Here is a 25,642-nt window from a genome sequence, read left to right as displayed (position 1 = left end):
GGTTTTTAATCGTGTTTTTTACCGTTGTATTGCGCGTATTGAGAAATAATCAGTTTTGGTGATTATCTTGAGGGGGTCTGAAATATAGGAGCGCAAGGAGTTTTTCAATTAATCGCAGCAATCGTTTTGATTTTCACTTTACAGCACTGTCAGTTCAACTCAATTGTTTATGCTATTTTTCGTTTTGATGGTTTTTTCAGATGGTGAGCGGTTTTAATGGAAATAATATTTTATATTTAAAATATAACTTCTTCCTTTTATTGCAGGGATCATATGAAATTGTATATCATCCAGAGGCCGCAACTGCGTTCTTTTATTATTAAACGCAGTTAAGGGGATGTGGTTGAGACTTTGTTACATTTTGTTTGCCAAAAACGGATTCTGGATGTGATCACCGGGAATATGGGAACCGGCCAGGAGACACTAAAGACACTCTTGATACAAAATAAACAAGTTTTATACGTCGCATGGCCAGTTAACCGACGAGTTAACGCAGTTTCTTAAATACGGTTCTGATTTGGCCACCGAAGATCGTGAACCCGGTTCCGATATTCCAGTCTCATGGATTTTTTTTGCTGTTCTAGGATTGTTTTGCATGAGATTTCATGTTTAAAGAAATGGAATCAAAATGGAGTCAAAATTCTTGTCAAATCTGGATCTTAGGTGGATCGTATACCGGCCACCGGTCTGTGCGTTGATTTTCCGTCAGATTCTATTTTCTGATACTTAAACATAGCTATTGATGGTTTACGTGGAACTAGAGAGAAGTACTCTTTGGTGGAACCATGTTTCGGTCAATTTTTGGTCATTTTCCCACATTTACCCATCGACAAGCGCCATTTAGCGTAATCAAAATGAAGGCCAACATCTCTCAGGCTGCTGACCTTAACGGTCAGGAAGTGTCCTCTTTAAGCATGCCCGGATTAGCGTATGGCTGGGCACCACGATCTGCACCGATTGGGAAGCCAACCATGCCCGATATCCATACCCCCCGTGCATATCGGGTCGGATAGTTCCATAAAACCGATCGCGAAAGTCTCAGAACCGTAGATTCCGCCACCGGAAACCAGACAACCGCAGCCAAAACCAACAAGCCAAAAACGTCAGCCAGCAGACAAAGTTCCTACAAACATCTCAGATTGACAATCAACAATTATTTTTAAAAAATGTCTAAGCCTACTTTCCTGCCTTCTCTAGGTTTTCAGGGCTTTCCTCATTGCGACGATATCTTTCTGCGGCGATTAATTGGAGCGCAGGATTCTAATTTTTCTCGAAATTATTAATACATAAAAATTGACGTAGGGCTTTAGTACCCAATTCCTGACTAGCAAATGCTCAACAATGCATATTTTACCCCCCCTTACCAGTTCAGCTCACGTTTTGGGCGTTTATCTCTCTTCACATTTAGCTTTACACACTTATCGAAAATTAAAAATTAGACATTTTTTTGTTAAGTTCGAGGTTTGGTTATTTTTACGGATGGAATCTAAAATACTAAAACCAAGATGTAACATTTCAAAACTTACATTGAAAAATCAGTTTTTATTTACTCTTTAGTTGGCTAAAATGAGTGAATGTTCAGGAGATGTTTTGTTATGTTGTGTTGTGTTGTGTTGACGCAAAATTTGTGTGCTACAAAATACGCGTGTAAAACTTCAATGAAACGCACACACCCAAACAGAAACGTCACCGAACGAATGAATGAAGCCCCGCAGCAGCAGCATTTATTTATCTGCCGTCCGTCCGTTCGTGTGTGTTGTGTTCTTTTGCTGCTGCTCCACCTCGCGCGTCGAGGGTGGTCTTTTTAATTGATGTTTGTGATAGATCTTCGAGGAAACAACGAGAAGAATCCTGCCAGGAGTGACGAGACCAGGTAGAAGACACCACAACGCCTCCTTTGTAGTGTGGTGTGTCAGTTGAACCCGGAATTTCGACGAACTTTCGAATGGTTTAGTGTTTTTTTTTTCTCTGTTCAGGATCAATCTGGTTCCACACATCCGGTGAAGCGTTACGTGAAAGGAATTCGATGACCAAGGTGCCCTCCCCGATGCCCGGCAGACCCACAACAATCGCTATCGCATAGATCTTAATTACGGTTGATTGGCTAGAGAGGGAGTCACCCTGGCCGTGTCTTAATTGGCGTGGGCGTTTGAGGGTGGCCACAGGTCGCGCAAATCCTGCGGGGTGGCGACGACGGCGCAAGCAGCTCAGCTCCAATTACGGAGCTCGGTTTAGTAACAGCAATTAGTCAATTAGTATGCACATCAAGCGGGGGCAGCTGGCACTGGCTCGTCGTACGAATAATTTGCCATCGGGTGTCGAGTCGTCGTAACAGATTCCTTCCCCTCCTCTCGATTTGGATTGGGGAAGCTGTTGTTGGGATCAATCAATCTGGCTGCCGCAAGGATCTGCTGGAGCAGGAGCGATGGCTGGGGCAGATTGTCCGCGGGGCGGTGCAGCTTCGACTTGTAGATTATTAATGGTAAGTTTTTACGACTCAATTGTTTCGTGAGGGGGGTTGGGTTGGGGATCCAGCTGCGCAGCAAGCAGTTCATGGCAGTTATTGAAGCACTCTAAAATTGCGATTTGTCGCTGACCAGACGATTGAATTGTTCTGTTTGTTTGTTTGAATGATTAGCGTAAAAGTTCAATGGAGAGGTGATGATCGCTCTGCATTTGATTCCAATTCCAAGGATCGGCAGCAAATAGCAGCAGCCATGTTGACAATCGAATTCACACTTTACATAATTTCTTATGCACATGATAATATGCATACTAATTGCTTGAATAAGTTTCTTATTCACTTGAAATCAATGTGAAGTTGTGAAACCAGGTGACGGAAACTTTGTAACTGAAATGCAATGTCAACTGAAGCAAATCAGTCCGAAGTTTGGTTTGTGAACACATTATTTTATAGATCTCAATCTGTCCTATCCAAACTCTCAAAAGATGTAGCAATAATATGACTTTTAAAGTTATTAAAAGTCTAACATAAAAGAAAGAAATAGTAAAATAACGTTTCCACTTTCTTTGAAACTCTTTTATCCAGAATGGTTGGCTGGCATTCCCAGAAATTACTCCTTATCCATTCGATATTTTTATTTGATATCTAGAATATTATTTGAAAATGTCCTAGAAAGTATAAAATTTTTTGAACTACAAATTAACTTTTATTTTTTTATTTTCAAATTTTCTCAAAAAGAACAGTGAATCTCTATGAATTTAATAATTTTCGTGAAACAGTTATTTCTTTTATTCTTTTAGTATTCTAGGGAATGGTAGTTTGGAACCTGGGAAATGGTCCATTCTAGCTTATAGATTTCTGGACAATGACATTCTGAGAATTGGGCCGAATCGGGACTACAGTCTGAATAGGGACATCTTGAAATTTGTAAAAAAAGATTTACAATTTATGTGGCCCTGTGTCTGTTCTATCCGAAACAAATCAAAAATATCCAAATATTGTGCCGTAACAAGGAAACCAGTAACAAGTAACAACAGTCTCATTTCGCCTTACTAGAGAGCCTACAGTAAAGCTCTGGTTCCTTGCAAGTGTCCCACTTTCTTACCTTCAGTGTGACCTAGCTGGTAATCTGTGGAAATGGACCTTTGACCAGCGAGAGCAAGAGTCAAGACGGCTATTAGAAAGGGACATGCCAATGTGGGAAAGGGAAGCAGTTTGCGATTGTAGACGGTATTGTTTTGATTTGCAGCATGTTGAACGGTTGTGGATGCGCTTGAACCATCATTGTACGGGGTTTCTCTTTATTCCATTTTTAAGAGGAATTTAAAACAACAGATTTTCGATAATAAAGATAAAAACCTTGAAGGAAATTCGAAATAAGTACTCATGTTATAATACTCGTCCCTTCAACAGTTACCTCACAAAATGGCATCCTTGGTGGCATTCTTCCTGGCGCTTCTGTTCGCCGTCAACGCCGCCGGTTCACGGGGAGTCGCAGATGCCAAAGAGTTCACCCCGTCCACCAACCTGATCGCGCCGGCCGACACCGCCCCCCGGCTGGAACCCATCAACGGTACGCGCAACTTCCGGATGCACGGCAAAAAGGGCAAGGACGACAAGACGTGGTTCGATGGGCGGGAGATGCGCTACATCTACTGCGTTCGGCCGGCCAAATGTGAACCGATCCGGCACAAATCGTGCCTGGGATCCCCGCTACCGTATGCTTCCATCAGTTTGGACCTGACGGATTCGTTCAGCCAGGAGCAAACGCACGATAAACTGTACCAGTACAACGCCCTGCGTAACGTGCCCAAGTGCTGGGCGGTGATTCAACCGTTCCTGTGCGCCGTGTTCACACCCAAGTGCGAAAAGATCAACGGCCGCGAGATGGTCTATCTGCCGTCGCTGGAGATGTGCAAGATTACGCTGGAACCGTGCCGGCTCCTGTACAACACGAGCTACTTCCCGGAGTTTCTCAAGTGCAACGAAACGCTGTACCCGTCCAAGTGCAACAACGACGTGCGCGAGGAGATGAAGTTCAACGCTACGGGGCAGTGCCTGAAGCCGCTGGTGGTCGCGGATTCGCCGATGAATTACTATAAAGGTTTGTGTTGGTCGCGTTGGGTCATTTTGACTGGTGAGAATTAAACGACGCTTCTCTTACAGATATCGAGGGTTGCGGTCTGCAGTGCAAGGATCCTCTGTTCACCGACCACGAGCACCGCCAGATTCAGAAGCTGATCGCGTGGGGTGCCGGCGTGTGTCTTACGTTCAACCTGTTTACGCTTGCGACCTTCATCATCGACTGGCACAACGCGAACAAGTACCCGGCGCTGGTGATCTTCTACATCAACTTTTGCTTCATGGTTTCGTGCTTGGGGTGAGGTTCATGTTTGGGTCTGTAAAATAAAATAGCTTAAGAAATTTTCGATTTTGTTTTAGGTGGCTCGCCCAGTTTACTCCGGGAGGACGCGAGGACATCGTTTGCCGCAAGGATGGAACGTTGCGCAGTTCGGAGCCGAGTGCCGGTGAGAATCTGTCGTGTATCATTGTGTTCATTCTCGTGTACTATTTCTTGATTGCGGCCATGGTGTGGTTTGTGATTTTCACCTACGTTTGGCACATGAGTTTCAAAGCGATTGGGAAGATCGGCAAAGATCGGATCGATAAGAAGGGTTCGTACTTCCACTTGATCGCGTGGTCGCTTCCGCTGGTGTTGACGATTACGATAATGGCGCTGAGTGAGATTGATGGAAACGGGACGGTTGGGATTTGCTTCGTTGGGTACATCAATCATCCGATTCGGGGAGGATTTTTGCTCGGACCGGTCGTTTGTGTGCTCTTTATCGGAGGGTACTTTTGGGACGAGGGTTGTTGACGCTGATCAAGTTGAAAATATCAAGCAAAGAAATCATCTCGGCACGAGCAAGCAAGAAAATTCGCCAGACGATCGTCCGAATGGGAATCTGCACGATGTTGACGTTTGTCTTCATCGTTGCCACCGTGTTCTGCCACATTCACGAGTTTCGGCATGCCGAGAGTTGGGCGCTGTCCTTGAAGAACTACATAATCTGCCAGATTTCATCCACGTACACCGACGTAACGAGCACGTGCAAGCTGCAGAGCCGACCGAGCGTGGCCGTGCTGCAAATCCATCTCATTTGTCTGTTTGCTTCCGGCATCGTAATGTCCTCGTGGGTGTGGACCAACTCAACTCTGGAGACGTGGGGTCGTTATTTTCGGAGGCGCTTCAGACCAGATGTCGAGGAACCCGTGAAGCTGCAGAAACATAAGGTGATTGCGCAGGCGTTTGCCAAGCGCAAGGAATTCCAGAACCAGGGCCGCCTGTCGATCTCCTTCCACAACTCGCACACGGATCCAGTGGGTTTAAAATTTGACATCAACTCGGCGATTGGAAGTCACGACTTTAGTTCGACCTGGGCGAACAATTTGCCACGTTTTGTGAACCGACGTTACGCGCTGACTGGAGCGGCCACCAGTTCGAGCCATGACCCCAGGAAGAACTCGGTTGACTCGGAGATTAGCTTCAGCGTGCGGCACGTGTCGGTAGAATCTCGAAGAAACTCAATCGATTCGCAAGTATCGGTAAAGATTGCCGAGATGAAGACCAAAGTGGCAAGCCGCAGTCGGGCTGGAGTGAGTAGTAGCAAGCATCAACACAAGAGTCGGCACCAGCGAAGGCGGGATTTCACGGCTTCCGGTCGAAGGTATAGCCGAAAGGAGAGTAGCACCTCGGTGGAATCGCAGATCATTACGGCCATCCAAAAGGGGAGACATTCCTCCAGTGGAAACAGTCAATTCTTTGGCGCTACCAACATGCAACGTCGGACCGGTATCGGTGGCATGGACGCCGACCAGCTGAACGACTTCATCTCCAACGGAAAGCTGCTACTTCCGTTCCTCCACCAGCCAGGACTGACGACTTCGGAGGACGATAACGCTTCCAACGCTTCGTTCAAGGTTCGCGATTCCAAATTTGATGTTATTCTCAAACAGATCGGCGGGAACGCAAGTGGACCGTCCAGCCGGATCGATACGGGCTGCCAAATCGAAGAATACCACTCGAGCGACGACGAAAAGCAATGCCTCAGGCAACCCAGCAGGGATGAATTCGGCGGAGCGAAAGACGGCATGAAGAGCAGCAAAGAGGGAGGTCGCAACAGCAAAAACAGCTCCAAAAGCGTGCGCAGTAAAAAATCCTCCTCCCGGCAGGGAACGATCCGCAAATCCCAGCAGAAACACTCCCGAGCCAGCCAGAAAAGTTCCCGCAACGAAAAGAAGGAGAAAAAGGAAAAAGCTCGCGAGCGGGAACGGGAAAAGGAGCGCGAAAAGGAACTTGCCCTGATCGAGCGCGGTCAAATGAGCGACTTTAACGATTCCTCGTTCACCTCCTTCTGCTCGGAACTGTCCCCGCTCAACGTCAACAGTTCGTACTCGGGAATCTCGCTGGCAAAAACCAACTCGCGCAACTCCAAGCGCAGCTGCGACGTCGGCATCCAAGCGAACGCGTACGAAATCGCTACGCAAACGCTGTCCTCGTTTGAGTTTAGCGAGAAGGCTATCAAGAACGAAGAAAACGAAGACATTTACACCGAGAACCACCAGCTGCTGGGGCCGAAAGTGGCACTTCCGCACGTGGTGGGCAGGAAGCGCGAAACGGTCGACGTCAGCTTGACCGAAGCGGAAAAGCTTAAGCTGCTGCTGCTTCCGTCGAAGTAGATGTTTTACAATAACTAACGGAAAATACTCGTCGTAAGCCTCAAGTTCAACAAGGAACGGGTTTTTGTACTCCTTTTTCTGTACACAAATAAAAGATTTATTGTTTAAGCTGTACATTTTTAAGCTAACCAGTTAGTTGCTAAACTAGCAACTACTTTACTACGTTAGTTGCAGCTTATTTCCGAGAGTCGTTGCACGATTTATACAAAAGCAACGATGCCTTGTAGTGGCTTATTGAAGTGGTCAAAAGGGGCTCATTTCGCACTGACCAGCAACGCACAGGAGCAACAAATCAAAGAGAAGCATTTAAAACAAAATCCGTTAACTTTTGCGCACAGTACGAACAAAAACAGAGACAATCTAGGTACATTTAAGAAGTTTTAAGGACTAAGACTGATTTTAAGTAAAAACGCAGTTAATCGAATCTCGGAGTGCTTTAGAAGCACTCTGCTATATAAAAAAATTAAACAAATTTCCATATATCTTCCACAAAATGGAACAAAGGTGAAATCTCATTTGTGCTATATTACAACGAAAATCAAGATAGTTGAGCAAAGCAAAACGAATTTGCAACGAATATTTTTATAAACGCATGTTTGAATGTAGAATAGACTAGATATTTAGTGATGTGGCTTTTTTACGGACGTGCATTTAACGAGAAACGGAAACATTTATTCGAGTGTTAAACTTAACATAACTTTAAGTTCAGTAGAAAACAGAAAAGCATATTTTACAAATTTTGATTGTTTCGTCTTTTTGGATGACAGTCCCTCTCAACTGATTCTAGGATTAGGGCATCTCCAACGCTGGGGTGCAAATCAAATTTGCACCCAGCTCATGAATACCGAGATCAAATTTGCCACCTTGAAAAAAATCCGTCATCCCCACCGCTAGGGTAGCAAATTTGCCACCGAAACAAGCCCACCGCGGGGGGCAAATATGGGTTTTTATCATTTTTGCTCTCGTTTACCTTCAAAATCAATAATTATGTGTTGATTCATGCCTAGAAATGCTAGAAGTGCATTAAACTTTTTAATCCTATTGAAAATTTCAAAGAATTTCATTTTTCGAAAATGTCGAAAGTTAAACCATTTGCTACCCGATTTGAGTCCCACCTAATTTGCTCTCGAGTTTGCCCCCGAGTCTCCCACCGCGCGTAAATATGTGTCGGTACCTGTCGGGTACTCATTTTCTGATACCCGACAAGTAGCGGCAAGCCGGGGGCAAAGTTTTGAATGCGTGTTTCGGAGATTTTCTATGTCTGCTCTTGTGGGTGATTCAAAAATTCAAAAACTCAAAAATTCAAAAATTTAAAAATAAAAAATTCCAAAATTTAAAATTTATTTTTTTTACTTTAACAAAATTTTAATAAAAAAAATAATATTTTTTTCAATTATTTTAGGCTGTTGCACATATTTTTCAAAGTTTATGTCGCCCCCGGTTCGAAAAACCAGGCGGCAAAAAAATATGTTTTCAAAAAACTTCCAAATTTTAAAGGAAATATAAGTCCATCCAACTGAAAACAATTAGAAATGCATTTTCCTGCGTATAAAATCATATTTAGCATGTCTGGGTTCGGTCAAAAATATTTTCAATTTTTGTGGAATTCCAATGTACAGCACCGCAAAAAGTTTTTTTTCGGCGAAAAAAAAATCTCTTCAATAATTAGATATTTTGAAAAATAATGATTGCAAAACAACTGGGCAGGTGTGAAATGCATTTTAAAACACTTTTTTCATTCAATTGTTGAGAACATAGCTTGTCATTTCAATTTTTATTTTGTTTTGCTCCCCCCCCCCTCGACCTGGACCACAGAGTCGAGGGACATAAACTTTAAAAAATATTTGCAACGGCCTAAATTTTTTTTTCCTATAATTTTTTAATTTTTTTAAAAATTTTTAAATTTTTAAATTTTTTAAATTTTTAAATTTTTTAATTTTTTTAATTTTTTTTATTTTTTTAAATTTTTTAATTTTTTTTAATTTTTTTAAATTTTTTGATTTTTTAAATTTTTTTTTAATTTTTTTTAAATTTTTTAATTTTTTTAAATTTTTAAATTTTTTTAATTTTTTCAAATTTTTCAATTTTTTTAAATTTTTTAAATTTTTTAAATTTTTTAAATTTTTTAATTTTTTTAAATTTTTTTAATTTTTTAAATTTTTAAAATTTTTTAAATTTTTAAAAAAATTTAAATTTTTTAAATTTTTGAAATTTTTAAAATTTTTTAAATTTTTTAAATTTTTTAAATTTTTTAAATTTTTTAAATTTTTTATTTTTTTTAATTTTTTTATTTTTTAAAATTTTTTAAATTTTTTAAATTTTTTTTAATTTTTTTATTTTTTTTTTAATTTTTTAAATTTTTTAAAAATTTTAAATTTTTTTAATTTTTTCAATTTTTTTAATTTTTAAATTTTTTAAATTTTTTTAAATTTTTTGAATTTTTTAAATTTTTTAAGTTTTTAAAATTTTTAAAAAAATTTAAATTTTTTAAATTTTGAAAAAATTTTAAATTTTTTAAATTTTTTTAAATTTTTTAAATTCTTTAAATTTTTAAAATTTTTAAAATTTTTAAAATTTTTAAAATTTTTAAAATTTTTAAAATTTTTAAAATTTTTAAAATTTTTAAAATTTTTAAAATTTTTAAAATTTTTAAAATTTTAAAATTTAAAGAATTTAAAATTTAAAATTTAAAATTTAAAATTTTTTTCAAAATTTAAAAATTTAAATTTTTAAAATTTTAAACTTAAAATTTAAAATTCAAAATTTAAAATTTAAAATTTAAAAATTAAAAAATTGAAAATAAAAATTTTTAAATTTTTTAAATTTTTTAATTTTTTAAATTTTTAAATTTTTTAAATTTTTAAATTTTTAAATTTTTAAATTTTTAAATTTTTTAAATTTTTTAAATTTTTTAAATTTTTTAAATTTTTTAAATTTTTAAATTTTTTAAATTTTTTAAATTTTTAAATTTTTTAAATTTTTAAAATTTTTAAAATTTTTAAAATTTTTAAAATTTTTAAAATTTTTAAAATTTTTAAAATTTTTAAAATTTTTAAAATTTTTAAAATTTTTAAAATTTTTAAAATTTTTAAAATTTTTAAAATTTTTAAAATTTTTAAAATTTTTAAAATTTTTAAAATTTTTAAAATTTTTAAAATTTTTAAAATTTTTAAAATTTTTAAAATTTTTAAAATTTTTAAAATTTTTAAAATTTTTAAAATTTTTAAAATTTTTAAAATTAAATTTTTTTAAATTTTTTAAATTTTTTAAATTTTTTAAATTTTTTAAATTTTTTAAATTTTTTAAATTTTTTAAATTTTTAAAATTTTTAAATTTTTAAAATTTTTAAAATTTTTAAAATTTTTAAAATTTTTAAAATTTTTAAAATTTTTAAAATTTTTAAAATTTTTAAAATTTTTAAAATTTTTAAAATTTTTAAAATTTTTAAATTTTAAATGTTTTAAATTTTTTAAATTTTTTAAATTTTTTAAATTTTTTAAATTTTTTAAATTTTTTAAATTTTTAAAATTTTTAAAATTTTTAAAATTTTTAAAATTTTTAAAATTTTTAAAATTTTTAAAATTTTTAAAATTTTTAAAATTTTAAAATTTTTAAATTTTTTAAATTTTTAAATTTTTAAATTTTTTAATTTTTAAATTTTTAATTTTTTAATTTTTTAAATTTTTAAATTTTTAAATTTTTAAATTTTTAAATTTTTAAATTTTTTAAATTTTTAAATTTTAAATTTTAAATTTTTAAATTTTAAATTTTTAAATTTTTTAATTTTTAAATTTTAAATTTTAAATTTTTAAATTTTTAAATTTTTAAATTTTTTAAATTTTAAATTTTTTAAATTTTAAATTTTAAATTTTTAAATTTTTTAAATTTTTAAATTTTTTAAATTTTTTAAATTTTTTAAATTTTTTAAATTTTTTAAATTTTTTAAATTTTTTAAATTTTTTAAATTTTTTAAATTTTTTAAATTTTTTAAATTTTTTAAATTTTTTAAATTTTTTAAATTTTTTAAATTTTTTAAATTTTTTAAATTTTTTAAATTTTTTAAATTTTTTAAATTTTTTAAATTTTTTAAATTTTTTAAATTTTTTAAATTTTTTAAATTTTTTTAAATTTTTTAAATTTTTTAATTTCAAGCATGGCAAATTGTGTCTGTAAACTTGTCGTGAAATTTGTGTGAAAAAAAAAAAACACAACGTTCTATGTTTGATTTAATTAGAGTTTATTACGTTCACAATACATACTTGAATTACACCTGTTGGAAAAGTAAATTTTTCTTGATTCTTTTTTATCTCTCTAGTAAATACAAGCTCAATTCTGGTCGCCGACGCCTAAATGTGAAATAAAAAAAAATATCGGATGCACGATTGCCATTGGCCGGTTACACGACGTGATAAATACTAATTTGACTGCTTTGAAACACCTAAATACGTTTTGAAAAACACCCTCACCGTGTCGTGCCGCTAAATGAAAGGCCCAAAAATGGTCTCTACCGGGATTGGGGTGGGGACAATTCTACCTACAGTGCTGCAATGACACACGACGCACACTTACGGCCCCGAAATACACAGGGGTGGTTCTCAACCAACATCCAAAATAGCATGGTGTTCGTTTAGAATATCGACTTTGGTCTTCGCTAACTGCTTGGTCTAATGATTTGCTAAATGCTGTTTTTCTAAATGTTTCTATTTAAAAAAAAAATGCAATGATTGAGGAGTGCTGCAGCTGGAGCGGAAATTAATGCCGATTTGGCGCTGGTGCTGGATTCTGTTCGATTTGCATTCGTCAAAGTAGTTCTAATCTCAAACTTGCACATCTTCTAATTCTTTCATTCAAGTTGTTTCCTGTTTCCTCTTTGTACTAGATTGATTCTAGAGCTTCTAAAATACTATGAACTTGCCAAATTTCCAGTATTGGAATTTGCAGCAACCTGCAAGTTTGCGATTAGTTCAACTTTAACGTCTTTCACTCTGTAATGTTCTGTATATGACTCCTTCTTTTATTCAGCACTTAAATGTTAAGCTAAACATTTCGCACACTTTAATGAAGAAGACAAGTGTCCTGTTTTTAATCGACTCCTTCCGCCAGTTGGACCAACTGCATGTTTTCTAGATGGAATATGGAATTGTTAAACTTTTCTTATCTTAATTGAGAGCCAATTACTAGCTAGATCATCCGGGTATGTGGTATTAGTCTGCACAAATCACAGATGATGGATTAAAATTAGTTAATAAACCAAAATGAAGGTTATTTTATTTCTCAAACCTTTTTTTGAGAGAGAGGTACGAACCAACATAAAAACTAAACATGGAAATGCCAGCTGAAGGCTTTTTATTTCTCGTCAGCCAGCCGTCAAAACGCTTCAACACAACGAGAACATGACCCGGGGACTTATTTGGACTTCTTACTGGCGCCTTGGGCGGTCTTGAGTTGCTTCAGTTCTTTGGTCCAGATGAGGTTGTTGAAGAACTCTCCAAACAGGTACAGCCCCACGGAGAATCCCAGGCTAACCACGAAGAAAATGATGCGCTGGGGCAGGTTCAGCACGTCCAGCACCGGATACACCCAGATACCGCCAAAGTGACGGATCACGTGCAGCCACCCCAGATAGCTGGCCATAAAGATGCCGAGCCCGGTGAGGCCGGCCTTGCGCGACGGATACTGCCGGAAGCTGGTGCAAATCTCCAGGATCATAAAGATCACAATGTTCGTGTGCATCACATGGTTCAGCCAACTGTCGAAAGAAAACGGAAGAAATTAATAAAATTCAAACCACACACAAAAAAAAAAAACCCTCTCGCCTACCCCGGGAAGACCGCGTCCAGTGCCTTCGGAAACACCAGCTCCCGGTCGATGGCCATCAGCGTCCAGAAGGTCACGCCGACGTTCAGCGCCACCGGGAACGCGAACGCGGCCAGCATGTAGTCCTTGAGCTTCCGGATGAGGGGAGTCTTGCGCGGGGCCACCTCATTGGTGCCGATAAAGTCGTTTATGAGACACACCGTGAAGTAGATGGCTTGCAGGATCTGCGAAGTGGGATGGATGAAGTTTCGTTATGTAATCCGGTTGGTTTATAAGGGGGAAGATTTATTTCAAGTGTTTTTTTACTGAGGGCAATCGCGCACGATAAGAGCGCTTGTCCGATAGCCGGGTAGCTTGTTAGCGTCGAAATAGCAACGCTCAAGGATTGTTTTAAGTAACATGTCATAACAATTTGTGATGCAGATTTAAAAATAAAATTTCGTCCATCGGTATCACAAAATAAGCTTACATTTTTTAATTTTTCTCTTTTCAGTTTATGCACCGGAATGGTAAGTCATTTCATTATTATTATTGCATTTATATTTTCATTATTCTTGTACTGAACAAAGTGCCGCTAATACGTATAATTTTCTATAATTAGTTTTTAACGATCGAAAAAAGGTTTCAAAATTTGGAAAAAATGGTCCTTAGATTTTTGCACAAGAAATCTTTCAGATTATATATTTTCGAAATCTTTTATTTTACACTAAAGGCAATAGCTCATATCCTAAATTGTTTGTTTAGACCCTTAAAAAGCTTGATGATGTAAGTTTGTAGGAAAATAACATTCATATTTTAAATGAACCCAAAGTTTTACAAAATTGTCCTGAGATATCGTTAATTGGGTCCTCAAATTAAGTTTAGATTGCTGTTATTATTGTTTACAGCGATAAAGCTTATTTTTCTGAGTACCGTAATCTGGGGCGAATCGGGACTTTAGTTTGAATAGGGACAGCAGTTTTTAGAGAAATAGATGTACGCATTTTGTTGGTCTGAGTCTGTTCTAACCCAAACCAACCAGAAAAATCAAAATATTGTGCTCCAACATGGTTAAAACTGCTGTCCCAATTCGCCTCATGTGTCCCAATTGACCCCAGCTTACGATAAAATGACCCTTTGTACGGCCACAAATAGTTTAAAATGGATTTTTTAATCAACTTTAAAAATGTAACCTCGCGTTCCTTTTTGACAGAAAAGGTCCTACTTGACAGCTTGTTCCAAGGGACCATAGTTGATGCTTCGAAAAAATCTTGTCTGGTAAATTCATTTTTTTGCATTAAAATGATAAAAAAGGTGATCAGAAATGGTTTTTAATCGTGTTTTTTTACCGTTTTTATGTACAACGACTTTTGAAGACATGTTTTATGTACGACGGCATTACATAGGGCTTTTGAAGACTATATCTTGTAAATTTATTCAAAACATGTAAACATAAAAATTCTGTAATACAGTTGTTTGCTTATAATTGCTAACTTTTAAAATGTCAATCACTGAATCAGTTTAATGAAACTTAGTAACATCGTATAAAACTCGAAATCTGCTATATGGATGTTTTTTTTATGTTCTGCTGCATAACATAAATGTCCTGAAATGCTAATGTTTTTTACATTGGAATTTTTTGAAGAGTGAAAAAAGATTCGCTAAATGTTAGGAATGTTACAGAATTTATAACACCGCCGCTGAAAATTTCAACTTTTCCTTCAAGCTTTTCTGGCAACTATTAGCTTGCTTGGTTGCATGAGCGTCGCGACGCCTACCCTGAATATTTTCTGCGGTAGTAGCAAGTGCTGCCAGAAGAGAGTGAAGAAAAAGTTGAGTCTTTAACATTATTAATATTTGACGAATCTTTTTGCACTCTTCGGCAAAGTTGTTCCCTGGAGCACGAACTATGAGCCCATGATGTTTTTGAAAAATTGAATCGTCAGTGGTGAAACCTAATTGCTGAAAAATTGATGTAAATTCCGAATATTTAGTTGATGATTTCTAACTATAAAAATCATCAGATACATGTCTTTTACAGCAAACTTCCAAAAAAGAACTTTTTTTTAAGTTGACGCATGGTGACGTTTGGTTTACTATGTGACTCCATGTAGTCGTTGAATTACTGCTCGTCTCCATTCAAAAATAATAAAAAGTCAAATATAATGTGGACTGGATATTCCAATCCACATGGATACACAACACAAAAAATGCGATCGATACATCATTTATAAGTCTAACAGTTTATAATGAATTCATTGAATTTACGCTGTCGAATGAGATTCACTGCAAATTTACAAATTTTCAAACAATCCGGTACCGGAAGGGTTTGTTTGTGTTTTCCTCTCCCAGTATGCATACAGTTTGGCGTTTGTTATGCAATAACTTTTCCCCTTCTTCTGTATGCAAATTTGTGCATGCACCAGCGACGGAGGTGGGAAGCCGTTCAGCTGACTGGTTGCACATGCTTCTGCTGCAACTGCACTTGGCCACACAGATGATGCAAAACGCCATCCCGATTGCTACCTACCGCATCCCAAACGGTCAAGAACTTCAGCTTTCCTCCGAACTCGCCCCCGGGCCGGTGCATCCCCGGGGGAAAGTGCACGTACGTAAAGTCGTAGTAGATTCCATAGGAAAACTGCACCGCCACGATGAAGTGCATCAGCGTTCGTAGCGCCCCGAAGATGGCCCTCTGGTAGCCGTCGTTGGTGTGCTGTTTAGCCATCTTCTTCTGCACTTTACACTTTGAGCTCAATTTAAGAGCGACCAGCTCGCTTCACTTTGGACTTTGGACACAAAAAAAAAAAACTCCAACCAACCGAGAGGAGGTAAATGGGTCAGTCAGCCAGCAATAAAAATGTTCTTCTGAGGGGCTGCGATGTGTGATAGCACCCAAGACCGACGTTCAACAAACTTGAGGAGCAAGGAACGGACAAGAGTCTGGACGGGTTGACTCGCCGCGGACAACAGAATCAACAAAACGGTATTGATGTTTTCCCCGTTTTGACGTTCCTTCGTGTGATAGTGAAATTCACAAAGTGGACTTTAAAAATGGCCTATCTGATAACTATTTTTTTTCGATCATGATAACTGTATTGTTTCAATGTTTGATTGTAGCTAAGTTCTGAATTAATTAATAGGTTGAAACAGATACACCATTTTAAAACATTATTCAAGAATAATGTTCAGTGTACGACGAAGCATGGCGTTGGAAGAGCGCAGAAGCAATTTAAAGGAATGAAAGCGCAGAACTGTACTCAGGGGTAAGCGAGTTGTTGGGTTGATGAGTGTTGTTTAATAAAGCGCAAAAGTTTTTAATTGAAATTCATATTTTTTGAGAATTAATGGATATTTTGTTGTTGTTGCAATCAAGGTTTGTTTTATTAAATTGTTAAAACATTTTTTTTATTATCAAAATGTTTAGCTTAGCGTCATCTGATTATTTGCTCATTTTTGTCCTTTATAAAATTAATTTTTGGCCAGAAATACTATCTAAACATACAATTTAATTACTAGTACATACAAATAGTTTTACAAAATAAAAGTGCTCTATTGATGCTCGAATTTAGACTGATAAAAATATTATCATACAAAGGCTCTTTGGTCTAGACACCGTCAAAACGGCAATTCAAGGTTGGATATGACTATTTAAAATGCTAGGCTGGATTTTATTCAACTCCAAGTTATTTTTCCTTGAAAGTCCAACGAAACCTTTAATTTGCGTCCAAGAGAACTATAGTCGGTTGGGAGTGGAGTTGTATTTTTTTTTTTTTTCAAAAATGAGCAACTCTCTGCGAAATCGGCCGATTTCGACCATTTTTATTTTTTGTATTTTTTGATTTAACTCAAACTTTGTGGGGGCTCTCCCTATGATCAAATAAGCTATTTTGCGTCATTGGTTCACCCATACAAGTTTCCATACAATTTTGGCAGCTGTCCATACAAAAATGGTATGTAAATATTCAAACAGCTGTAACTTTTGAGTAAATTTTCTGATCAATTTGGTGTCTTCCGCAAAGTTGTAGGTATTGTTGAGGACTTTTGAGAAACAAATAGGTACACGGAAAAAAATTGCAGATTTTTTTATCAACTTTTTTTTCACTAAAACTCAATTTCCCAAAATACGTTTTTTTTTTATTTTCGAGCTTTTTTGATATGTTTTAGGGGACAAAAATCCGCATCTTTTGAGCCATATAGAAACATGGTCAAAAAATCTGCCACCGAGTTATGATTTTTTGAAAAAATAGTGATTTTTGGAAAAAATCGAAGTTTCATGCAAAAACAAGTTGGTCATTATTTTTTAATGCAAAATTGAATTTGTAATCGAAAAGTACTTTACAGATTTGAAAAAAAAAAATTTCATGATACTTCAACAACGGGTTACATAAAATCTCGGGTATGTTTTCAAAAGCTCCAGCTGTAAAGAACACCATTTTTCGATCGGTTTTCGATCAATAAATAAATCATCGAATTCAAAAATGTTTTAAATTGTTTTTTTTGGCACGTTCTCTGCTTTTCTTAACAGTGAAAATTTCCAGTAGTTTCAGAGAAAAACAACGAACAAATTTAAAATTAGGAAAATTTCCTCGATAAGTTTAATTTGTATTACTAATGGTTTTAAAGCGTATCCCCTCATGGTTCAATTATCCGCTCGTGCTGATTTAAACATTTTTTCGCCAATCGCTATCGCCGGCCGTAATTTGCTCATCGATGAAATTGGGATTGACCGCAGCTTCGCCACAGCGGTGTAGCCAGAACGTCTGGTATCATCACTCAACCAAGTTGATGGTGTACGCGGATTCTATACACCAGCCGATATCCATAAACAAATCGTAAATTGTTTGATAATAACCACACGCCTGCAGCTGGCAACGCGTCACTCAATTCAGCTCGACTGAACTCAATTTGGTTGTTTTTGTTTTTCGCTTTCTAAATAGCATCTTTAGGGGGGGAAGTATTTAGATGTTTTCATATTTGCATATGTGCTGCTTTACAGGTTGTCTGGATGATGTTACGAGTAAGGCGTGGGCTTTTCTCCTTCCACAGACCCCATGTCAGAAGGAAGTTTGTTTTCTGCTTCCGTACAACTTCCGAGAAAAAATAAAAATTTATCCTCTCTCACGAAAGTCCCGATGGACCCCCGTACGTTATGGATCTTTTTTTTTACTTTTTCCCGGACCTGCCATCCTTCGTAATGTATTGTCTGACGTACATGGTTGCTCTTTAACACGCAAAAGCCTTGAGTTTCCTTAAATAGGTCAAAATAATATGTAACAGCATAGATGGTGCTGGAAAACCACATCCACACAGTTACATACTTACACGGAGAAAAAAGAGTTCCCAAAATCGTGAACAAGCGTTCATGAAATTCAGAACCACGAACAAAGTGTTCAAATTCCATGGTACGATTTTGAAAAACGTACCATGAAATTTGAACACTTTGTTCGTGGTTCCCAATTTCACGAACGCTTGTTCACGATTTTGAGAACTCTTTTTTCTCCGTGTACGTACATTCAGGATTAGATCGATGGAGACATGCGGAGTGAAGAGGAGCGGAGGTCGTATGAGCAGCTTTGGCTTACAGTGGAAAGGACATCATATTTTGCTCCACTTTATCACTTGTCCGACTGGCGCCATGGTGACGGTAATACACTGAAGTGCGCTGGTGTAACATTTGATAATTGATCTCCTTTTATGTATTGTTACCACTAGTAAAGGATCTCTACCAGAGATGATTTAGAATACTTCATTAAAAAACCAGTTAACTCTCTTCTGGCCGTCTTTTTATCAAAAATTTGTGTTTTTCTCGTGTTCAGTAAGTTATTTTGTGTCACTTTTGTTCTAACAAGTTAAACTGTTGTTTTCTGTTTTTCCTTATTTTTTTTTAATGTTTCATGCAATTTTGTTTTTGATAGTTCAGTCCACCCTAGATTATCCGAAGGCCTCGAAAAATTTAACTTCGGAAAGTCAATTGACGAAAAATAAATATTTTTTTTCATATTTTTGATTGTTGAGTTTAAGTATGGCCCTTAAACTACGCTTAAGTGATTTTGAATTTTTAAATCCAAGATGACGGCCAAAATTGCAGTGGTGAAATATTTCATTTTCTTAAAAAAACATGCCCCTACAAAACTGGTACTCAAAATCAGGGGCAAAATATATTTTTCAAAAAACTTAAAAATGTTAAAGTAATGTTAAATGCAATGCGTTTCCAGTAATTTTTAAATATATGTTAACTTAAAAATATTTAGGTTTTTTTTTTGTGAATTTTCAAAATACAGTAACAGCATAAAGTATGTTACACAAAAAAAAATGTTCATTAAAATTTAGATTTTTTTTAAATTATCGATTGCAAACCGACTGTACTGCTTTTTGCATTGAAATGTTGAAATTCTGGCTAGTTGTTTTAATTTTTATATTTTGTTGCTCTTAGCTCGACCTCGGCCAGAGTTGAGGGACAAAAATATTTGCGTTGGCCTAAGCACCAATGAAATAAAATCTTCTGAATGCTTGAAAACGATTCCCAAAAGAATTAGTTTTAAGGAAAGGGGTTTCTGATAGAGCTGGGACTTCGGATATAAGAATCTTTGTTTACACTTCGCCTTTGGCCCATTTACATTGTTTTGCTGGAAATTAAAAGAGATGTATGAACATCGTTTTTTGGATTAAATTATTTGAGATTTAAGAATAGAAATGTAACGGATCGGAAAGTTTTTCGGATAATAGTATTTGACCATAAATTAGAAGATACAAAATTAAAGGTCTTTTGAATACCTGTAAAATTATTTTGTCTCAATGCTGCATGTTATCCGGTTATCCGAAGTCCCAGCTCTAGTTTCTAAGTGTCACATAATAAGCCTAAATATTTCAACTTACCGAGAACACAAAAAAAAACTTGTTGCTAGATGATGTTGTTCGAATTTAATTCTCACTCCACCGGCTGATTGATTAAAAATAGGCCAGACAGTGTAAGGTAGTGTCTGGATAGCAATTTCCTGGGTAAACGACTTTCTTTTGGCCACTTTGCAAAATATGGACTTTGGCTGCCATGGTAAGGTATGTCCGGAGTAAGCCAGAACAGATTTTTTGTTGTTGGTCCAAAATACATTGCTTACTGTAACTCTCTTTGTGACGACAAAATAAAACAAACGAAGCAGCAGCAAAAAAACATCGACTCGCCTTATAATCCTGTTTTGCGTTGGGTACGGTTCGTCACAGAACCTACAATGTCTACCAGCAACGTCCGTTCCGGCCACACGAAGAAAAAAGAGTAGCCGGTTCTCGAGTTACGTACACTTTTCTCTCACCTCAGTAATGTAATCGTTTATACGAGGAAAAGTTATGAAATTCATTCAGCAGTAGACACTCTGTGCCGCAAATTTGAAATCTCAAATTTATTTATTTGATGGAGACGCACTGCTGTTCACAGCTGCACTTAGAGAGGAAACGCATGGTGGTCGTTAACAGGTCGTAATTGTGCGAAATCAATCAAATTGAAATCGATATTCTGGTGGTGGTGCAATCCAAATGCGGCAGGGTCACCCAAAACGGAAACAAATCGTAAATCATTTGTTTTTTGTTCGTACGTCCCTAACCAACGTTCAATCTAACGGTGCTCGTAAATATTGGACATAAATAAACCAGAATGAAAGCGTGGCACTGACTGGTTGTCCAACAGCAGCATTGCATCGAACAGCAGCTAGCAGTAAGGGTAAGGGGAGATAGTTTTGGCTTATTGTGATTTTTGTTTTATAAAATGTTTTAGCATTTTTTTTATGGAGCTTCAAACTAAAAAAATTTCAATTTTTATTTAATTTCAAGCCCAACCCCTAAGAATAAAATAACATTATACAACATTGAGCGCAGAGGACAACGAATGTTTTCGGGAAAAGAATAAATCGATTTCAGTTGGCAGTCTTCTAAATTGTTGCAGCTGACATGATTTGGTGGAACGTTTCCAACGAGAGTTTGCTTTTGAAAGCCCTCTGAAAGAGCTACTTATTTATGCATGGTGCTCCTTTTGAAAAGCCTCGCTTCCAAGATACTCCCAAGGACGAGATATGCGTGTACTAACCAGGCACCAGTAGGTTAAAAACTTGGTCCGTCCACCGAATTCTCCGGGCCGCATCATCTTGGGGATGGCCAGATCGTTGGGAATCTTCACAAAGTACCGATCAAAGTAGATAGCATAGTAGTACTGGCTGATGGCAATCAGGTGCCAAATGAGCACGAACGTGCGTGACTTGTACAGCTGAACGCTGGACATCCTGACGAGCCCCTCCGGGGTTTCACTTTCACGAGCCGAGTTCCGGGGCTGGTAGCGCACGCAACCGAGTGCTCGTTGAGGCGGGGTCTGCTTCCTTTGTTTGCCTTGTACTCTGAAGGACTTTCACTGGGACGCACACTCAGACGCACAAACACACGGAAGTGTTCAACAAGGTGCAAGGACGAGCAGGACGATTACTCTATCAACGAGATATTAATATTAATGAGCACTTGATTCTTCACGAAACCTTCAATCGATTGCTTTACGGGGAAAGCTGTGTTTTAGCACTCTCTTTTCACCCTCACAAGCTAATTATCCAGTTTCTTTGCTAATCCTGGAAGCACTTCACCAACACTCAAACGAACCCCGAGACTGATAACGCACCCACTGCAACCACTTCCGCCGAGGAGCAGTCCCAACCGTTGACTGACGGGACAAAGTGCTACTCAGCCCGACTTCATGCTCCACAAAATGACTGGCCGAAAGCGGAACTCAGCGCAAGGATTCGCGTACACAAACGAATACGACGAATGTGTGTTGCACTTTGCAGGAACTCACGCGACCCGAACTCGAGCACGAAACACGCGTGTACCCACCTCGTTGCGAGTTGAGTGTTCTGGAGTGCTTCTGGCGTGCGACTGAGCACGGATTTGCTCTGCTGCAGTGGACGACGTGGAGGAGGGAAAAAACGGAACGTCAAGGGGAGCAGGCGCATACTCGCCTCGTGTCGTTCTGTGATTGTGTTGGGGAAAAGAATACGCCACTTGGGGTAACGGGAGATCCGGGAATTCAGAACGCAGTAAGTGTGGCTCCCAAGTTGGTGTCTGCTTGAGGGAGGCACGCATTTGGGAGAGTGGTGGGTATCTGGTGGGTGCCTTTTGTGGGTAGCGATGCACCATGCGTCTTCATTGTTATTAAAATTTAAAATAAACAATGCATAAAAAGTCAAACATCGTGTATCTATTCTTTCTGAAAATTCCTAATCATAACCTACAATTTTGCGGAAGACATAAAATCGATCAGAAAATCTCTTTCCAAGATACAGATTTTCGAATATTCACATGCTATTTCTATCTGAACAGCTCGTACGAGCCTCGTACGAAAAACTATTTTTTGTAACCTACAATTTTGACCGAGCCACGTAGCCCAGTGGTAACGCTTCCGCCTCGTAAGCGGTAGATCGGGGTTCAAATCCCGGCTCCGTGACTCGAGTAAAGGGAAGGTAGTGTATCGTCACAAACTGGACCTTATCACGACACCTTAGGGAGGCGACCTATGGAATGTTAACATTAACCTTAAGATGTTAACATTAAGTTGAGAATGAAACTGCCACTGAATCCGCTTTGTAAATGCCGGCCCCGATACTCTTCAAGGGTGTTCCCCTCAGGAACTGGGAAAGATTTACTTTTTTTTTACAATTTTGCGGAAGATATAAAATCGATCAGAAAATCTCTTTCCAAGATACAGATTTTCGAATATTCACATGCGATTTTTATCTGAACAGCTCGATATTTGTATCGAGCCTCGCACGATTTTTTTTTTTTGAGAAATGGCTTCTTTTGGCATCGGGAATGCATGTGCAAAGTTTCATCCAAATCAAAAAAATAAAAAATTATAACCTCGAAAAAAATGCTGTTTTCATCCCGTCTTATCACAGCAGGCCAACTAGGAGTAGCATCCCGGAAGAATTTGTTTGCTGTTGCGATTATCTACAAAACTGACTTTTCAATGCTGGTGTCTGGTACAATGTACGATTCACGTACATTATATCTGTACACAATGAATGAAACAAACTGCTTGGTTGGGATGTCCAGTGAAGAAGGTGAAGATTATTTCGAATGACGCTGTTTTATTTCCGCAATGTCGTATCACAATCACTATCTAAATGCAGGATTTTACTTTTATCTCTAAGCGATAATAATAATTGTATCTTACACGAAGAAAAATCGCTTTCCGAAACCATGGAATTTAAACACTTTTTCGTGGTTCCGAATTTCATGAACGCTTGTTCACGATTTTGGAAACTGTTTATTCTCCGTGTGTAGTGTAGATTTAAATTTTTTGCAATTCCGTCGTGAAACTACTTACTTTTCCTGTCATTCTTGAACGACGAAATAGCCTACTTTTCTGTACCAAAAATAACAGAATCGAATAGCAACACTTTTCAAAATAAATGCTGAAAAGTTCTACTTTTCAGCACTCAAATGGGTGCTGAAAAAGGCGGAGATTATTTCAATGACGCTTATTTCGCAATGTCGTATCATCATCACTATCTTGCAGGATTTTTTTATTTAAACGATATTATATCACAAAATACATTAAAATTTGACATCGGTGAACCTCGTTGATAAATGTACGACTTGTTCTGAAAAAATTGTTCTTTGTGCATTCTTGTTGTGATAAATTTGAATTTTAAAACATTTTTCAATAGTTGCTAACATGCATTTTTTAAGTTAAACATGATTTTTTTGTTTTTATTTATGTTTCATTTACGCTCAATAGTTATAGCGAAATCTCTGAGAACAAGCGTGTTCAATTTCCTCTCAAACTCTCTCGCTGTAGAATTCCCCAAAAGAAACGCTCGCGTGTAGTACAGATGGGGTTTTGCTATAATGTTATCTAGATATTGCTGGTTCATACGGTTTGACGCATGGCACGTGGTGGTCAAACAGTTCGCTGCCGCCGCAGTTCAATGGGGGTGGGAGGCAATCTGATGAGTACTTTGCACACCAAGTGTGCGGCAATTAATTTGTTTTGGAGATTCTTAGTTGACGATTTCAACGGTATAATTCGATTGTTTAGGTGTAAGACGGAAATGTAAACAACCGTCTCTGGAGATGAGATCTCCAGAAAAGTGAAACAATTACATTTGCACAAATTGTTGTCGTTCTCCAAGCGTTGCATAACTATCCATTGTCGTGCGATTCAACAGGTGCATTTCCTGTTATTCCTCTGTGTTTTGTCCCAAATGATGCAATAGCTTTGGTTATAATTTCGCCACACAAACTCACTGACATAAGCCTCTTGACCTCAATGTTCGAGAACTTACCATGTTCCAGTAGGTTAGAAATATCACTCTACCCTTCATCGGCAACTGATACTTGTCATTACTGGCTAGGCCACCAAACAATTCCTTGATCTCCCTCGGATATTCCGAGATCACATACACATCGTAGTACATGGATCCACAGTACAGGGCAGTCGCGATCGCGTGAAACGCGGTTCGAGTTGAGAACATTTTGTTTGCACACAGTTTGCCCCGATCAAATCTTCAAACTAAGTATCTGCACTTTTTCCCTGCAGCACGGAGAAACAAATTTGCATACTAAATGTACTAAGGCGCCGACGCCAACCCGATGCTTCACTTGTGCTTGTTCTGCCAGAACTAACGAAAGTTCTTGGACGCGATGTTGTTGTTCTGTACCGGTGGAATCGGAAAAATCACTGGCTCCTCCATCATCATGACGCTTGTTCGCGTTGTAATCGTTGTTGCTCGGTTGTAACGGGGCTGTAAGTGAGCGCGCGAACCCATCTCGTGACTTTTTACCCTAATCGGTTTACTATTTGCGGCGGGGGTTGACCGCGACTTGTTGTAGTCGAGAATTTAAGTGCAGAGTAATTTAGTGATTCATGAGTTCACATTAAAAATCAAAGGTTATTCCTAATGTAGAGTGATTTAGTGATTCATGAGTTCACCGTAAAAATTTACTAAAGCTTATAATAAAAGTTGTAGTTGAAAACTGTATGCTATTCTTCTGACTTCAAACATATTCATTAAATTTAAAATTTACCATTTTTGTTTTTATTGTGTACTTTCGGCTAAATTGGGACTTTGCTCGTAGAAAAGTGACGTAGCATTCTGGAGACATCTAACCCAGGTCATTATACCGCAGCGTGTCGTTAACAATCTGTCCTAAGTGTCGCGTGCTTTTTTATGACTCCTGTCAAGGTTTCTTATGTGATAAGCAACGTTGTTTCGGTTGTAGTTCAGAGATGTCGAATCATTTTGCAGTCTTCAGTAAAGTTGCCGTTTGAAACACTATCATAAACACTTCAAGTATTTGAAATCATCCAAAAAGGTGCTCAAGTTGAAAGTTGTGATTTGATTCAAGATTATGCTCATAATGGAGGGAAAAGTTATCATTTTTAACCATTCTAATAACAATTTTGCAAACTTTTATCAAACTGTTCTTTTATACTAATTGCACGTGATCGATTGCATTATGATTTTGATATAGAGTTTCCTCTCCAAAGAGTATCTACATCGTACGAAGCATATGATTTTGCGAGCAATTCGCATCTAATCAGTGAGTGTTGTGAGAAAACCCAAAAGCAAATTATTATGACCAGCCAAACTGCGACCCCACAGCTAT

At 37.3% G+C, this 25,642-nt stretch overlaps 2 protein-coding genes across 5 annotated transcripts; one reads left to right on the top strand and one right to left on the bottom strand.

Moving 5' to 3' along the window:
• The first annotated feature begins 1,683 nt into the window (after positions 1-1,683).
• Positions 1,684-7,941, top strand: LOC6031250 (protein smoothened). The gene is given in 6 exon segments (XM_038251927.1): positions 1,684-1,873; positions 1,955-2,482; positions 3,878-4,568; positions 4,631-4,844; positions 4,907-5,322; positions 5,325-7,941. Coding segments are annotated over 5 exon segments (3,258 nt in total). The 5' UTR covers positions 1,684-1,873; positions 1,955-2,425; the 3' UTR covers positions 7,205-7,941.
• Positions 7,942-11,420: 3,479 nt separating this feature from the next.
• Positions 11,421-24,752, bottom strand: LOC6031251 (androgen-induced gene 1 protein). 4 transcript variants are annotated; one of them, XM_038251934.1, is made up of 4 exons: positions 21,654-21,907; positions 21,078-21,468; positions 13,025-13,245; positions 11,421-12,953 (listed from the first exon to the last, which is right to left on the bottom strand). In XM_038251934.1, the coding sequence occupies exons 2-4, from the start codon at positions 21,267-21,269 to the stop codon at positions 12,611-12,613; spliced, it is 756 nt and encodes a 251-aa protein (XP_038107862.1). In that variant the 5' UTR covers positions 21,270-21,468; positions 21,654-21,907; the 3' UTR covers positions 11,421-12,610. The 4 variants fall into 4 exon arrangements, with proteins under 4 accessions (XP_038107862.1, XP_038107863.1, XP_038107861.1 ...); XM_038251935.1 differs by lacking the exons at positions 21,078-21,468; positions 21,654-21,907 and adding an exon at positions 24,319-24,752; XM_038251933.1 differs by having other exon boundaries at positions 21,078-21,907.
• Positions 24,753-25,642: the final 890 nt, after the last annotated feature.

The sequence above is a fragment of the Culex quinquefasciatus genome, chromosome 2, assembly GCF_015732765.1.
Source record: "Culex quinquefasciatus strain JHB chromosome 2, VPISU_Cqui_1.0_pri_paternal, whole genome shotgun sequence".
In the NCBI taxonomy this organism is placed as follows: Eukaryota; Metazoa; Arthropoda; class Insecta; order Diptera; family Culicidae; genus Culex; species Culex quinquefasciatus.
The sequence above is the reverse complement of the archived record's forward strand: the minus strand, read 5'-3'. Positions and strand labels throughout refer to the sequence as shown.